Source organism: Meleagris gallopavo, chromosome 12, assembly GCF_000146605.3.
Source record: "Meleagris gallopavo isolate NT-WF06-2002-E0010 breed Aviagen turkey brand Nicholas breeding stock chromosome 12, Turkey_5.1, whole genome shotgun sequence".
In the NCBI taxonomy this organism is placed as follows: domain Eukaryota; kingdom Metazoa; phylum Chordata; class Aves; order Galliformes; family Phasianidae; genus Meleagris; species Meleagris gallopavo.
Window position 1 is genome coordinate 15888549 of NC_015022.2, and position 17754 is coordinate 15906302.

Below are 17754 nucleotides of genomic sequence, written 5' to 3' on the forward strand. Positions count from 1 at the left end.
TTTCTTTTCTTTTCTTTTTTTTTAATAATTTTGTTCCAAGACATTAGAAAGCATCACCAACACTGACAGGAATCTAAGAAATCACAGCAGAATAAAATTGGTCTATTTTTGTGAATGTTGCCACAGATCCAGATTGGAGCTGACAATGTTGATTTACATTGTGTTTTTCTTTCTGCACAACAGAACAAATAGCAATGAAGCACCATGTTCCCAAGTGACTATATATTCGACTGAATGTGTCCATGTGCAACAAAGCTAAGAGCACAACTCCAGTGGTTTCCATACTATGCTACATCATGCTCCTCTTTTTAGACCCTATACCACAGTTCTAGAAACAAACACTTCCCTAACCTGCCATTTCTGGTTTATAGTTTCCCTTTTCCTTCTTCTTGCAGACAGAAACACACAGTTTCTATCCCCAAGGCAGATGCCAGGTCTCACATGTATTTCTAAATGACAGCCACTCTGGTGAAATTATATTTACCTGTGTTTCGAGTTGTTTATCTTTGTTTATTTTTGTTGAAGATGGCAAAAAGAAGAATGAAAAAAGAAATTACACTCTCCTCTAGCATCTGCTTTCTTTTTGATGATTTGATCTCAGTTCTCTTCAATTGCCATTAATAAACTGAACTGAGCAAGACATATTAAAGGAAAAAGGAACACCAGATCTGTTGTTTTAAAGCATGAGGAACATAAATATAATGGTTTCAGAGAAACTCAGCCTAGGGCAAAATTCTGGCTTGATTCTCCTTTGGGGTTCTGCAGGCAAGATGAAACACAATGTTTTAGCTAAAGGTCCCCAAGCCAGACAAAGAAGGACAGATGTGGGAAGGGGTGGGAGCAATTTGCTCTGCAGCACTCCTTGCTCTGCACTTTCAGAAAAAGACAATGTGTGCCCTTCTTTTGGAATCTAACACTGATCACAGCTTGTGTGCAGGCAGCAGAGGGGCCTGTCTGGATCCCCAGGCCAGTTGAACAGATTGCATCAACAAGATCCCCTTATGACTTGTCAAAAGGGTTTCTACTCTTTTGCTGTCTTTTATGGAATAGGCAGAAAATGCTCCCAGCAAGAGGGATTTACCTTGTAGGAGAGAACGTTCAATCTTCCAAAAGCCATAATGAAAATGTTTTTGCTTCCATCCAAGAATGGTACTGGCAACAAATTGAAGGTAATTAAATGCTGCCCACTGGCCATATAAATTTATCCTCTGTAATAATTTCAGAGATACAAACCCCTCTCCATAACCCAGACACTGTGCTGTGCAACAGTTTTTTGGGGCCAACTTCTAATCTGCTGTAAGTGCACTGCAGTGAGAGTTACAGACATTTTATACTTAGACTCTGATTTGTTCAGTCCCTCTCAGATTCTCTCTAGTTCAACTTCATTACCTTTCTAAGAAACGTCCTGCTTACTGGGAAAAGACCAGCGAACTGGAATGCATGCTCAGTGGTTTCTCTGTTTGAAAACTACATGACACTACCTTTTATCACTATCTAACCTTTGATTTTACTTCATATCTTTATACAGCTAACGTGGCCATGTTCATACTGTTTAACTTACTTCCTGAAAGGGATGACTCCATCTGAATTTTTAACCAGATATTCACTCGCTGGCTCCAATCTCCTGGTGCTTCCACCTCCCAGAGTCGCTTCTGCTCCTCGGGGTAAGTCTGCAAGTATTTCAGGCAAACTGAACGGGAAAAATCAAAAGATAAAAAGCCATGAATGAATGAAAAGTACAATGGAAGGGGGAGTGTACTCTATCCTGGAAATTCTCTGAGACCTACTTCCATTAGTTCCTTCTCTTCTCTCTTCTCATCTTCCTTTTTCTTTCAGGTGGTGCTTTTAGTGAAAAGCAATGTGGAACAGCCCAGACAAAAACTGCTGAATTCTGTCTATCTGCTTCAGTTTAGATTACTTCCTCATGAGCACAGACATTTTGCAAAGACTTCTGCAGGACCTGCATCACAGAACTACCTCCAGAAACACAGCAGGTTTTAAATTAAAACCTCAGTACCTTTTTGCCCTCAGTACTCTGAAAGGTGCTTCAGTATCTTCCAGCTTTAACATATATGAACACTCCTTTATTTTCTATATAGACAAAAATTTCATATCAGCTTGTTTCTGCATCAATACCACTTTCCATTCCACTACAACATTCCACTGCTGTGGTTTATTTCTTTGGACTTGGAAAACAGAAAATACGAAGACTAACAGAGGAATAACACGGTTACATGTGTCAGATGTATGATTGTCTTTAGAAACTGTGTTTCCATGATTCCTACCACTGTCTTTACACTGAGAGATTAATATAATTACGATATTCAATCAATTTTATGCAAGCTTATCTTATTAAACTGAAATCAGTCTTATATAGCATTTCTTTAGGAGTCTGCAAGTCTGCAGATCGAAGAGGAAGGTTATGTTGCAGGACATAGTTGAGAAAACAGTTGAATTAGTTGAGCAAACTTAAAGGGCATTTTTAAACTTTCTGTAACCAGCGTTCTATCAAATTATACCATCTGTACTAAGACAGCAATCTGCTAACAGGATTATGATTTTTGTGCTCTCCTCTGACCACTGTACTCCATCACACTGCAGTATGAATTTAAATGGATCTTTTATCTTCGTTGAGTTTAATAATGGGATGTCAAAACCCAAACTAGTACACACACATTCTTTATACAGTAATCAACAGAACACTGTCACTAATTTTATCCAAAGATATCCAAGCTAAATTAATCATATCAATAAAAGCTACTGAAAGTAACATATATATCAAAATAGAGATGCTTGCTAAGAGGCTTTTTACTTCCTTTCAGGCCTCTATAGCATTTTTTAAAAACTTTATTCTATTATTCTTTATCTTATTATACAATTGTACATAGCATGCTAGTGAAAACTGAACATTCAGAACAGCATTTTAGAGTAAAAGGTTGAAATCTTTAGTTTCAAGTAAGAGATTGTGACGCCAGTGAAAGAAAAAAAAAGGCAACTCCAGTATAAGCACTATATATTCAACATTTAACATCCATTACTAGTATTTTTATAAAGACCTCCCCCCAAAAAAAACAATTAGAACCACTGATGCCTGCCATAGGAAAAATTGATTTTACTGGACAAAGAGAAAGAATGTTGTAAATATTATTCTTTCCTGAATTTAGAAATATCAGTGCGTTAGGAACTCCTGGTGTACATTTTCCATGCATTCGGAGACACATTCTGACTATAGATACAGTAAAAACTGTGTTGACATACATTAGGAAATGGATGCAAAGTCATAAATCAATAGCAAAGCCCTCCTAAAAATGACAGCAAAGACTCTACACCATACAGAGAGTGACTCTTTTAGAAAAATGCTCCTGTAATGAAGAAAGTTTTACCAATAATGTTATCAGATATTTCCTGAAAATTTTACTAATAAAACCAGAAATCCAAACTGAACATGGAGACGAAATATAACTACTTATCAATCTTGTAAAAATGACAAATGTTTGAAGATCGCCAATAATGAAAAAAGTACCAGTAAGACTGGATACATGAGTAAAAGCCAGGTGTGCAGTTTGTTTTGCATGTATTTTTTTTTTTTTAACAAATGCAGGGTCTATAAGAGCATTATATTCATAGTGTAGGCTTGACAACATCTCTCCCATGTAAACAGAGCTGATAAGTCACTGTCCAGGGCACTGACAATTTGTTTCTCATAGACAGCAAGATAAGAATGCAAAATGTCAAAGAGGCAGTACACATTCTAATTGTTTTACATAAATACTGGCCTACCTTTCCACAGGATGCTCCAGATATCTCAAGAAAACTAGCCATGATAAAAACAGTTCCGTTCAGACAAGTGCACTGAACACTTACACAGCTAAGAAAATCCTACCATGACCATATTGAAATTTATACATTATACATGACCCTTACCTAATGGTTCCACATCAAACAATTTACCTTGATACATGGCAGCAGAAATAGGGCAGCTGATCCCCAAGGCATCCTCAGTCTTGAAAGACTGACAGAAATCATGCAGCATTTTCATCCCTAGGCCGCCTCTTCTATACTTTCTCTGGACAAATATAGTATCCAAAACTGGCAGCAAGTAACACTGACTGGTAGTACCATCACATAGACTCCCTGAAAGAAGATGGTAAAAAGATTTATGTATTAATTTGAAAACAAAATTGATATTGCTACAGTAACTAACAGCAGTGGGATTCTAACCACAAATACTGCCTTGATAGCTCTACTGAGGCTACAAGACTACTCCCAAATAAACTGCATTTGGACAGACAGTAGTGATAAAAGTAAAATGCCTTCCAAGTGAAAGATGTATGCCATTAAACTGAGAGTATCTGCTATGCATGTCACCACAGTGTTTTCCAGACCTGGACTCTTCATAATCAGACCATCTATGTACACAAGCCACATATGAGGACAAGAAAACTATTTGACAACACAAGGACTCAACCCTGAAATGACTGACTAGCACCAATTTACCATCCATGTACATTTCAGATAAGGTTAGCATTGAAAGATTACACTGATATCTCTTCATTTTTAAAAAATATTTACAAAGATTTTATCTTATGCTTCTATCTGGATATGTGATAACTTAAATAAAAATGGATATCCACACCTTTACACCAACATATGACATTTATAATATGTCATTCAATATTACATATGACAGGTTTTTTTCTTCTTTTTGCTGTTGTTTTTTTGCTAAATTGCGTGAAGACCTCCTTGGTTTTCTTTATTATCACCTCCTAGTCTACCATCCAGTCTAAATTTTAAGTGTCTCCAGTCATGAAACTTTCATCACTTCACTAAGACTTATTGCACAGGATGAAACATTAGAGTGGCTTTTCCCAAGTTCCAGACAAGACTTTTAATACAACCCACTTTTTCTTTATCAAACTCCATAGCAAAATTAAACCAAGGTCTACTTCTGTTTCTTAAGGCTGCATCGAGTAACTTTTGCTGGTATTTGTGAAGCCTGGCTTTGATTACTCTTTTTCCAGGATACTAATTCAGCAAAGCACACATGAATATATTTAATTCTAGACTCTGATTTGTTAAGGCTGTAGCTCTCCCTTTTAGCAATAGCCCATGTCACACTCATTCTCAGTCATACAGCAAGAACTACATAATCCATTCACATTCAGGGCTGGTCCACCCCTGTTTAATCAAAGTGCATGTTTAACTTCAAACACATGTTCAAGCACATTGTTGGTTTGTGGTGGTGTTTATAACCTTTCAATATTTGTAACAAAAGATGGGTAGTTGCTCTTTTTTCATGAGCCAAGAAATTGAGTATCTCCCCAGTCCCGTTGTTAGCTGAGAGCCCAACAAAGATGTTGTATTTCAGCAGTATTGCATCATGCAGTGTAAAAATGGGACAAACTTCTCATGAAGTCAGTAGCTTTAAGAATTCCTGCATGTGGCAAGTGACTTTATAGGCTTATTATTAACACCTATAGTCTGCCTCCTATAAGTCCTTATGAGACTGCTGTGGTAGCAAATCCAAGAGTTGAGTGATTTATGTCTATGCTCCTAATTTTGTTGAGAAGACGACAAAAATTTGTAATGTGTAAAGGCACTGTAAATAAAGAAACCACGAAACCATTCTTCACCTTCTCCCTGGAAAACAGAAGAATTATAGCCTACAGACATTTGAAATAAAATAAACAAAAACCTTTGGAATGAAGATCATATTAATTCTAGTTCCAATCCAATAGCAAAGAGGTTATCATAAGCTAATGGTGGCCCAAAGGAGATCACTGGGGTCTGATGCATTTTGTTTAAAGGTTTGTTTCGTTGCTGAAACACACATACTAAGTCCTGAGGTGAGGGAAGAGACAGGGAAAATTTGGGCACTGGCAATGGGGATGAAAGCATTCATGCAGTCTGCCCTTTGAAAGCCTTTGATCTGCTTGGTTAGGTCACAAATGCCAAATGACCAACTTATGAGACAGCAAAATCGTAAACAGATATTATAAGGGCAGGAAAGCAGACAGCCATTAGCATTCCCAAAGAGCCACAAACCAGAAAAAAAAACAAAACAAAACACCAATGTTGTGCATATACTGACTGTTTGCCTGCTGAACAAGTTGACTTGGCACACACGTTTGGACAGGCCCTCTGCAGCCTGAGTGGCTACAGAAAGGGTGGGGAGGATTTCTGCTGAACAGAACCTAAGGGTCAATCCGTTGTGTGAATTTGTATGTGAGAATGTGTATGTGTCTCCAATAAAATTACATGAATTCATGTCTTGACTGGTATGTAGTCATTTAATTTTTATTACAGCCAGAACCTTCAATCTACTTCAAAAATGCACGTTAAAAACATTATTGCTAGAAAACACAGGGAGAGAAAAACAACTGTCCAACAAGATTCCAGCTAATAGGAAGCAGGTTAGCTTCAGTTGTGATAACTTCTTTTCCTACAAGAAATGTATGCAACTTGTGAAAAACTATTTTTTTTAATTTCTAGAGAAAACCAGTTTTGAGATTTTAGCTCATGCAGCCATTTCAAAAACAATCTGATAGAGAGTTTATTACCATTTTGAAGCATTCTGGTGTTATCTGTTTAAGTGTTTGATATTGCTTTTCAACAAACAGCCCACAGGTTTCATGGCAGTGTGCTTCGCTAACTGAAAAATAAGTCAAAAATAGAATCTGCCTCTTGATCCAATGCAAGACCTGGCACAAGGCTTCTCACAGGGGACAAGGCTGTGTTTGTGTTCTTGCCCACAGAAAATTATAAACTACAAGTAAACCGAAGACGTTGCAAAGTTAGGTATGTAGGCTCTCATGGAATGGGGATGGAGGGATGGGAAGTGGGAATGGACAGTGAACGACCCCACACCAAGCAGCACCTACACTCACACAGCCATTTTCCAATGCAGCTGGCTTGATACCAAGAAAGGGTTTTGTTCCTCTCAATTCTTAAACGGACTAAGACACTCCTGGCTGGCTCAGAGCACCCTCAGACTTCCTCACTGATTTATTTGCATCTTCTACATTCTCCTGACTGTTCTTCACTAATGTGAAGGTAGTAAAAATCCATTTTCAGTAATTAATAAGCTTCTGTACAGAAAAATAAAAGGTTTTCAGGGAATTATATAGTCACTTTGCACAAAAAGTAGTGTCAATAACCACAGTCATTAACCTACATCACTACTAAAAAAACCCACATTATTTTAGAGGTTTTCACACAGATTTAGAGGATGCCAAGAAAAAAATCTGAAAGGAACACCTGAAAGAAATATAAAACAATCTAAAAACTGAATTACCTATATGAGAATTTTCTGCAAAATATTTCAAGTGTTGCAGGCCACCATTTGCAAAGTAAGGGACAAGGACAGGAAACTAATTTCCTGTTGTACCTTTAAGTAGCTACATTCAGTGAGGTTTAACTCATCAGCTGTCTAATATGGAAGCCGCTGACATAGATAAAATTGAAGACATTTATCTTGGCACGTGACAAAGTGTCTTATCAGCCTCATTAGTGGCTTAGTACTTCTCATCAATCTTTAGTACACCCAGTGATAAATGCTGCATGCCTGTCACTGGATAGGAATAGGCACATACCGGAGAGGTTAGGGTGATGATCTGTGTAGTCATGAATAAATTTTGTTTTAATAAAGGTGTCTAATGCTCACGAAAACTGATAGCCTTGAAGAATGAGTCTTCTGTTTATCTACACAACAGGTGCAGGACAACCAGTGTCAGCAGTTGCCAAACTGTCTCAAGACACTGACTTAAAGTCACTGCATCTGTGAGCGACGTGAGTGCTCAAAAACATCCATCCATTTTTAGCTACACTACCAAAAGGATGTTCAAAAGATGGATGGATACGTTGAACGGAGCCGAAATCACAAAGTTCACTTTGTACAATATTGTCAAGCTGGTTAACCGGAATCAATGATGTCCATTGAAAATTTAGCTTGCATAATGGCACACTAGATCTGTAGCAAAGATAGAAGAGACTCTCTCCTCCTTGGTCACCACTTCTATGATTCACATAGAAAATCCGTGGTTGAGATAGCTGTGCTCCACAGATTTGTTCTGGCTTATTTGTCTCCACTGAAGCATGTTTTTTGTCATACTTTGGATATTGGAAAATCCACAGATGAAAAATCAGTTGAACACAACATCATCATGAGACTCTCAATTACTTACTGGAGAAAATAAAACCATAGAGAATGGGCAGGGAACTGCACAGCACAGGAATAAAGGCAATCAGAATCATTTAGTGCATACAGAAGAAAATAATTTCTTTCTAGGACCAGAAGCTGTAACAGAGGTTCAGCACAATGTAATGTCTTGTCCATAAAGCTGCTCCTGCTAAATGTTCAAAGCAGAATAGTAAGAGGGGAACAAAACAAAAAAAGTTGCTAAAAAAAAAATCTAGAACAACTTTGTGATATATGATTTCTAAGAGAAGATACTTTACTTAGCTTGTTTCCAGAGTAATACATCCATGGCTCTTCCATAAAGCAGGAAGAATAGGATCAGCCAGAGCATGGCAGACGTGAAATTGAAATCACAGAACTTCAGAAAGCAGAAATATTCTCCAAATATGCACAGAAAATAGCAGAAAGGGGCAAAAACAATCAGTTTCAAGCTTCCCAAAAAGGCTTTGGCAAAACATTGCAGTATTTTGTGACACAGGCCAAAAACTTACAAACATAGCTGCCCAGAGAAAAAAAGCACTGGCAACAAAAGACAGACGCTGACAAAGCTGGACTCAAAAAGCTTGTATTTTATGTGGACGTGGTTTAAAACTCTTAATTTACTTGGAAACATTTTCAACTTGGCTAATACTCCACTCATAAAAGACTACTGTGCAAATTTACTTTACTGATGCATTAATCATTACAGAAAAGAAACACACAAGTGTTTCTTTCCAAAGGCTTTGCTCAGAAATATGGACTTAAAGGAAAATGCACTGTGGTCATTGAAGCACTTGCCAGTTACAAAGAAGCTCATCAGCATATTCACAGATATGTACACGAGACTCCTAAATCACAGGATGCAAAATGATTTTTCATTGATAGTACAGTAGCACTGTATCATAAAGGTTGATGTACAAGCTATATCTCTGTATGAATAAGGATTTTACACATCCCAAGGCAACTGAAAAGCAGAACAGCTCTTACTGCTGCTGCCTTTTGAGACTATCAGAGAAGGTGTCTTCAGACTGTCCTCTGGAGGCTAAAGCAGTTGACATCTGCACAGCTCTCAACCTGTTTCTTATTCTCCCCTTTTTGACAGATAGCTACTGATTGCTGACTTCAACAACACATCTACCTCCAACTTCTCTACATTTAAGCTGATCGTGTCAAGAGGACAAGATAAACACAGACAGGTAATCAGCTTTTGAAGGAGGGTACATATTACCCAGCTGCATACCTGGAGTTACTCTAATGAAGCCTTTTCCAGACTAGATAGCAACACACCCACATTAATAAACACTCATTTTAATAAAAGCCCTTCCCTCAAACTCATACTGGTGTGGGAATGCATAAAGAATCAAATATGACCTCATGTTTTTCTGTGCAAGTTAATCAATTAATGACAATATCCATTAATCATCATCCTTTAAACCAGGAGCACCACAACTGGATAAACCATGCCAGGACTGACCTAGTGTATACATGCTCCTCTACAGAACCTAGCCACTGCTCTTTCCACATCCAGGGATACTACCACTTCTTGCCTGGTACACTGCCTTCCCACAACAAACTATACTCCCTTCTTTCAGATATCACTGTTTCTGAGATGCAGTTCTCCATTCTGTGAGCAAGCCTTGCATTCTTTGTTCATACATATGCAACCTTCGTGTTGTCTGTATTAAAGCATATTTCATTTGAATACACCAGTACCTTAGATCACTCACTGTAACTGAGAATAGAGTTTGGAACCATCATGTTAAAATGAAAGTAATATGGATGGCTTCCAAATTCTGGGAAGGCCTGTTCCCCAAATTCATTCTGAGAGAGATTTGATATAAAAATGTAAATGAGAGCCAGGATTATTTATACTGAAAGATAAACAAAAGTATTACATTTCTAGCTGTCAGAAGCTAATGGGAACATGCCTCTAACATGACCTTACCTTTCATCTTCACTGAGTAAAAGGCAACAGCCTCGCCATTTCTCCAGAGTATTTTGGCACACTCAGTGGCAGAGTGAGGTAGAAAGAATGCATCATTAGCTGAATTCCCTTCTGGCATTCCGAAAATAATGTAGTTTAGAACAAAGAGGACAATCCTTTCTCCAAACGTCTGGACCTTAGTGAAGAAACAAAAACAGACCAAGGAAAAATGAAGCAGAAAACTGTATTTTGCCTTTCATGAGCAGTTTCAAAATTAAAGAAGCTAGGAGGAAAGAGGTCAGGAAACATGTACCCTTAATTTGGGGAAAATACCTCACAAATTGGTTCAGATAGAATAATAAAAACAATTCTTCCCAGTGTTCCACCCTTCATCCGGAGGGCACTGAATAATTTAGAAAAAGTTATAAAGCTTGAAATATCTCCTGAAGTCACAGACAAGAATTACAAAGCACCAGCAAAAGCTTCTCGCATGGAGTCACAGAGAACTAGTCACAGATTTGGAAACGTGATCAAGGCAATCTGATCCTAGCCAAAAGAGAAATAAAGTCAGGATTCAATGAGCTATCCCAATCACCACTTCCCTATTACATGTCTTGCCATGCCATCAAAGAACTTCAGTGGGCCAGGACCTTACTGAGCAAGAAAAGAGAATAAATACAGAGCCTGTCCCAAGCAGCTTATAATCTAGACTTAACAACAGAAGCAGTCAGCTTTTATGACATGTTTCTTACTGGATAACCAAGACAGGCAGATAGAAGAATGCAAAGCAGAGCATACTGATCATCAAGGCAGAAGTGGTGCCAACATTTACACTGAAAATAAGTGCTTCCACAAATAATAACAATTCAACTCTTAATGATGAGCTAGAAGGGACAGCTTTTTGTTTTCAGATATTTTTTCATTTTCTGTCAACACAGCAGAAGCTCAAAAACCTGAACAGTTATGATTCTGCCCCAAGTTCTATCTTACAAGGATTTGTATCTCAAAATCCCTTCAGTTCAGTTACCCACCAAAAAAAAAAACACAAAACCAAAAAAACAACTAAATTAATTAATTCAGTGAATAATTAACCTCCCCGTACAGTAGATATTAAGGAAAGATGACAAAGGACAAAATCTGGACATAGAAGTTTGGGTATTAAATAGAACTGAATTAATAATAGCCTCATGGCAACACAAGGCTCAGACTCTTAGTAGAAAGCAGATCACAGGCTATACAAACCTCTTAAATTATGAAAATATAGTTCTCAGATTATAAATAAGATCATCTGTTTGGAAAAAGAATTGCATATATAAAATCTATTAAATAAATCTGCTTTATAAAATGACCACAATACAAGTATTATCAGAGGCAAGACAATTTCACAAATAATCATATAAGACTTTGTTCCAAAGAGCAGTAATGCTCCCATCAGACAGTCAGTCCACAAACACTAATGTCAAGAGTACTGCTAACATAAAATGCCTGTTTATTTGATTATTCCTCTATCAGGCATTGAGGGCAAACTAAAACCAAGTGTGAATAAATCCCACAGAATCACAAAGTGCATGCAGAAAATCGTTTACAGAGGATTAATGTGCATGCCTCTCTTCAGTGGGAGATATCCCCCAGATCTCACAGGTTATATGGAGAATGAGCTGTAGGAGAGCAAAGACATGATTGCTTCAACTGGGAGTGTCCAGGGCAAAGTCAGATGTTTAAAAAGCATCCTCACCGAAATCAACCCATCTCTAGAAGGGTCAGCAGTTTTTACAACATCTTCAACAGGCCACCATCGCTGGTTCATATAAAGTGCCAAAACTACAAAAGGAAAAGAGAGAAACACGTGAACTGCAATAACATACAAGTCTGATTCAAACCTTTTCACAAGCAGCCCCAGATCCAATTCTCCCTCCAGCTGACTCTAGTTTGATCTGCTATGACACAGTGGAACAATTACTATATTTCAATTTCACCTCCACGCCCCTTGGCATCCAATTTTCAGTTCTGCACATGAAACAGACATCAAGAAACACCAAGTGAAGATAATATTCCTCAGAAATTGAGGTGACTTTGGTATGACAACCTGTGTGCCATATGAATAAAGCATTTCCTGCACAGTATCTATTTAGCAACATATTAAGTGTGGGACAAAGAGAGCTATCTGGCTCAAGATTACGTTATTGAATTTTATTTCAGCTTCTGTCCCCTGTCCATATGCATACACACCAATATTGGCAGCCATGCAACTAAAGCACAAAAGTTTTCATATCCACCATATCAAACAGCTTTTCAGTTACCTGTGTGTCTCAATTTCAATGTATCTGTACCTTCAGAGTTGCCTCCCAAATCTCTGCATGGACAGATATTTACAAGAGTTCAGATGCATGCAGAGAGGACAAATGCATGCACTCCTAAATCACAATTTAAGGAGTGTTCAAGAACCCTGATATCTTTATTGTCTTTAAACAGAGTGGCACATATCCCTACAATTTTTATACAAAATGATACAATGCAGCAAGTACAATGCACAGATACATGCAGTTCATACTCCTCCAGTCCTAAGGGAGAGCACTCTCCTCTGGATCTCGAAGTTATCCAAATAAGGCCGAATATGAGAAAGTCTCTGCCAGCCAGAGACAAATTTGCACATAATGAAGTGAAATGACTTTAATAGGATTCATCATTCACCTGTTCTAGCCTCAGGTTATACAAATGTCTCTGATGTGCAAAGGTTAGTTTTCCCTTTTTGATTCAGAATTTACCAGCTCCCACTGGCTTTCAGGCAGGAGATTCTGCTGAGCTAACTTATATTTCAAATAAATTATTAAAGCATGTGCCAAAAAGCATTACACTTTGCATCCTGGTTTAACAATGAAGAAAGTATTGCACGCAAGGGCAGATGCTTGCTTACAGCACCAGATCAATTCATTAAATCTTATGCACTAACTTGCACGGGAGTTTCACACCTTTTCTGTGATGGATTCAATCTGTTCCTTCAGTCCCTTCACTCTGCTTTCAAATGCAAGCAGCCACTGCTCCATTACACATCTATGACATGAGTCAGACAAAGGGAACATAATGGATCAAAGGCTGACTTTAATTGGAGCAGCATAAAGTCCAGAATGTCCAACACATGTAGTAAAGGCCAGAAAACTTTGAAAAAGCTTTGATGAAAATAAGGAGATGTATAACCACGTCCTATGGAACTACTTTTATAGAGCATTTACTGTGCTATTCAATAATTTAAATGTGTGGAGGGGAACACTAGTTGACATAGCAACTGTCACACCACATTACTTGAGCAGCCTTATCTATATGGATGCCTTTCCTGAAGGAAAAACATTTCTCCACATTTCATGCAAACATATGTACTTAGCTTTTTGTTATCATTTTTTAAGTCAACATCTGGTCCACAGTTTAATCCATCTATGCTTGCCCATATTCTCATTTTCATTTTATAGTTAACTTGAGGAATACTATTTCAAACGCAAACGTGCTTTGTGAAAGCACATGTTCCTTCACTTTTATTTCCTCATCTTATTGTTCTTTCCAAGACATTAGGTTACATTCACCTCATCATAAGAGACCAAGTTAATTACCAATCAGCAAGTTGCACACATACCTGCACGCTGTGATTCATGATTAACATGCTCTTGCTTCTGCAGAACTAAGGGAAATGACTAAGTCCAGCACATTTCAGTTCACAACTAATGGGGTATCTACATGCTCAGTTGTGCAGCTTGCCCTGTAAGCACTAGTTTGCTAAGCCTCAGTACTTTGATCAGCTGTAGAGAGACAAAAATATTCACAGTGCTGCAAGAAGTCGAAACAAACAATTCCATACCACTACGAGTATTTGGAAGAGGTAACTGAACAATAACAAACTGAACTAGGCACCAAACACACTGCAGTTGTGATTATGAAATGTATTCTTTTGCTATGCAAACACGGATTCTTGCCCAACCTGGGTCTGGATTATATTTTTACCTTCTAGGTGAAAATACACTGGCCAAATGTTCCCACACTGGCATGCAATTATCCAAATGAAAATTGCACATCAGGACTTCACAGAGTAAAGACAGAGAAAAGCAGAAGAAATAAAGTAACATCAGCTTGGTACTTCATGTTCCGCAGCCTTCATCCAAATTGCTGAAACCCATCCCTCTGTCACAGTCTAAATTAAAGGCAAACACTATATGTAATAGATGTAAATAGAGTTTGTTTAATAAATATTGAATCTAAAAGTTCTGCTGAAGTCATCTTTCCCTTAATTTTAGAAGTAATTCAGGCTGATGGCACACTACAGATTGCAGAGATTGCTGTTGTTACATTTACACCTGAGAAAGAGAATGGTGAATTACCCCAACAAGCATTTCCATGCAGCCAAGCTCAGGTCAGGTCTGATAACAGAACACGCTCAGACATACTGCATTCAACTGCATTCTGCAGTGCTGACATACACTGAATAGCTGTCTGTTCCAGTTCCCTATCTTTAAAATGGAATAAGAGTATCTCTCTCTCATTCTCTCTCCCTCTCCATCTCTCTCTCTCTCTCTAGGAGTCTTATCAAAATAAATACATTAAAGCTTGGGAGGCATGAAGGTGCTGCAGTAATGGCAGCTACTCAAGTATCTAAGATAGATATCTTTCCTGCAACCAATTACATTTTTTTCTACAATTCAAGTTTTACTCAATGATTTGTTGCAAATGTCTTGTGATAAATGTTCCATGGCATCTAGCAGTTATTGTAAATTATTATGTACAGCACACATGAAGTGCCACAATAGGATATGTTTATTTAGTGTTATAAAGATGTTAATCACCCATGTTATGCTCTGTAAGGCCTTACAACACAATTTACATTCTCATAAAAATATCTGTACAAATACACTAACAGAATACTCAGCCCACCGCACATAAATTAAAAATGCTCCCAACTAAGACCACGTCCTTTAGAAAAGCTGCCACTTGTTTTCCCTTTGAAATATGCAGGTCATTTCAGATACATTACATAGCAATTCTGGATAACCTATCTGATCATGATGATCGGATATAAATCTCAGGGTCGGATTCAATCCCTCTTTAACCTGTGCCCAAGAATCAAATGTCATCAAACTATAAATATCTTTACTGTCAAAGCTGTATTTGTTAAGAATCTAAGTTATTAGAATGTTAAAACAAATGATTGGATTGGCAGCGCTTACTCTGAGACCTGTGGAAATAATTGTTGGAAATAATTATATTATAGAGGATATTACTTCATAAACATCATGTCTGTCACTTTTATCTATGCAGTACAAATCCATTAGTCTCCAATATGGATTTCACTTGCTATTTGTAGAAATCTTTTCTTCTCTGGTTCTCTGTGTACACATCTAATTAATATGCATTGTTCCTATTACTATTATCCAACTGAAGATCTGTGCTAAATGCACTGCCTTCACCTGCATTTATTTAACAGTTCTTTATTTTCATGTAGTCATTACATATCCCCATTCCTCTTCTGCAGTCTAAACTAAATGCTACTTCCAACCACATTCCTTTGAACACGAGTCCATAGGTATGCACAGCTGCCTTCAGTGCCAGTTTGGCCTCTGCTGTAGGCACCTCTCTCCTTTATCACACCAGAGCCTCTCTCTCTTCGGAAAAATGTTAATGGAATATATAAATTAATGTCAGGAATGTACTTCTCTCTCAGTAGTTACAGGGGGACGATAAAGTCTTTTGACTATACTTTTATCTTAGAAAGGTCTCCCACGTTCAACTATGTGAATCACAGCCCGTTAGTGAACCCCCAGTTGAAAGCCTATGTAAAACAAGCTGGAAAACTTTGCAGAGTTCACCTCTAACCACAGATGATTTTGATCTGTTTTTTGTTCTTATGAAGAAATTTTCTGATTACTTGATTTGGACTGAACAGTAGTTACACTGCTGTTTTATCTAAGGTCATTTTCCAGCTACTGGCAGAGCAATGCACAGAATTTGAAAGCCCTCAGTGTCAATCCTCCCTTCCACTTAGTAGCCCATCAAAACAAACCTGACAGGTAAAGGGAATCCACCTTGTATTCAAAACAAAATCTCAAATATTTAAGTATGTAAACCAGTAATCCATCTTAAAAATAAAAGAAAGTACAACTGCTCAAATTTCAAAATATTTTTACCAATTCTAACCTGTCTCTTTATCCTGTGGATCAGTTAACAGCAACATTTTGCAAGAAGGACTATTTCGGTAGAGGGGTACAAAACACACACAGGAATCTTCAAGTTTAACCTAAAAAACAAACAAGCCTTGTAGCTGTTTGTACTGCAAAGCTGGCAAGAAGTACTTCATGTATTAGATGCACTTACAGTATGTTATACTAACATGCACAGTATATGCTTAGCACAACACCCTCTCAGTCCTCAACTTCAAAATGGAAAGTGATACATATGTAATAGGCCAATATTATCAGCAAGCAGTTTTAAAGGAATTAGTTATCAAAGATAGTGAAAAACTTCATGTTGACTTACTACAACTAGTACACAACAGGGCTTTGAACGCTGTTACATGTAGACAAATGGTGTTACAGAAGACCAGACACATTGTATTAACTGAAAACAAATACAACTTGCACTTCTTACAGCACAGTCCAGCTGAGTACTTGCGGTGTTTTGCAAACAATGAATTAAGCCTCAGGGTACAGGCAGTACCAAAGCGTTAGGGCAGCGCCTGGGCAGCTTATCTGTGAGGGACAGGGAGGGGAGATAAATTGGCACAAGGTGGTTACACTGCAGGGAAAGCTCAAACCAAAATCCAGCTCTCAATCTCTCAGACTAAACTTTTAAACGACGTGACACAAACATCAAATTACTGGGCTCAAACAGCTCTGTATGCATAGAGATGACGATTTCTATATGAATATTGTAAATGCTCTCTTGGAAGTTTAGGTATAGGCAAAAAGTGTGCATAATTTAGCACAGTATGTACTGTACTTTCAAAAATCTGGTCCATTGTGTATGTGTGGGTGTGCCTCTCTCTCTAATTGCACCCATTTGTCAGTTTGCTATGAAACTCAAATCAGTCATGTGATACATTTAATATTACTTGGTGCATGGAAGCAGTAGTATGAATATGGATTGCTCAAGATAACAACTTTAGGATGAAACCAACGTTCACCAGTTTGTCAGCAGCAGAATCCTGGGATCATCTGTGCAAACATTGGACTCTGGGGAAAAAAAACTGAGAACTCCCTGAAATCTGTATTCATGAGCTTCCTGCAATCTCACTCTGTTCTGGCAATTCAGCCTTTGCACGCTACAGATATAACAGCATGGGCAGCACCATGGCACCTGAGAGCATTTCTGTGATGGAAGGGCCAGTACTAAATCCAATACTGTGGTTGCTATTTTGTTTTGTTTTGTAATGTGCACTTTTCATAGGTGCTAGTAACATTAGGGTGAGCCAAGTATAGCTTTCTCTTTCTGAACTCTGACACTGCTCCTCCATCCCAATTTCCTTGCTGTTTGTGCACTGACTGCCCACAGATCATGACGTACCAAAAAGAAGTTCTGTGACCTGAGCAAGTGGGCTGTCAGACACTAATTAATCATGGTTGCTGGTCCTGCCACTCAAAACCTGCTTTAATTCAGATGCATAGGAAAAAGAAAAAAA

At 37.9% G+C, this 17754-nt stretch overlaps 1 protein-coding gene across 8 annotated transcripts in view; it reads right to left on the reverse strand.

The window, feature by feature from the left end:
- The window catches only part of FAM169B (family with sequence similarity 169 member B), a 49295-nt gene that overhangs the window by 4181 nt on the left and 27360 nt on the right, over positions 1-17754 (reverse strand). For 5 of the 8 annotated variants that reach the window (XM_019619548.2, XM_031555343.1, XM_031555342.1 and 2 more), the window contains 6 exons: positions 16275-16374; positions 11836-11921; positions 10122-10296; positions 3952-4134; positions 1562-1690; positions 1082-1152 (listed from right to left, as the gene is read on the reverse strand). In XM_019619548.2, the coding sequence (XP_019475093.1) occupies positions 1082-1152; positions 1562-1690; positions 3952-4134; positions 10122-10296; positions 11836-11921; positions 16275-16311 (681 nt within the window). In that variant the 5' untranslated portion in view covers positions 16312-16374. Of the gene's footprint in view, positions 1-1081; positions 1153-1561; positions 1691-3951; positions 4135-10121; positions 10297-11835; positions 11922-16274; positions 16375-16613; positions 16637-16724; positions 16826-17754 lie in introns of those variants that run through there. The other 3 variants (XM_019619549.2, XM_031555344.1, XM_010717534.3) reach the window with 3 other exon arrangements.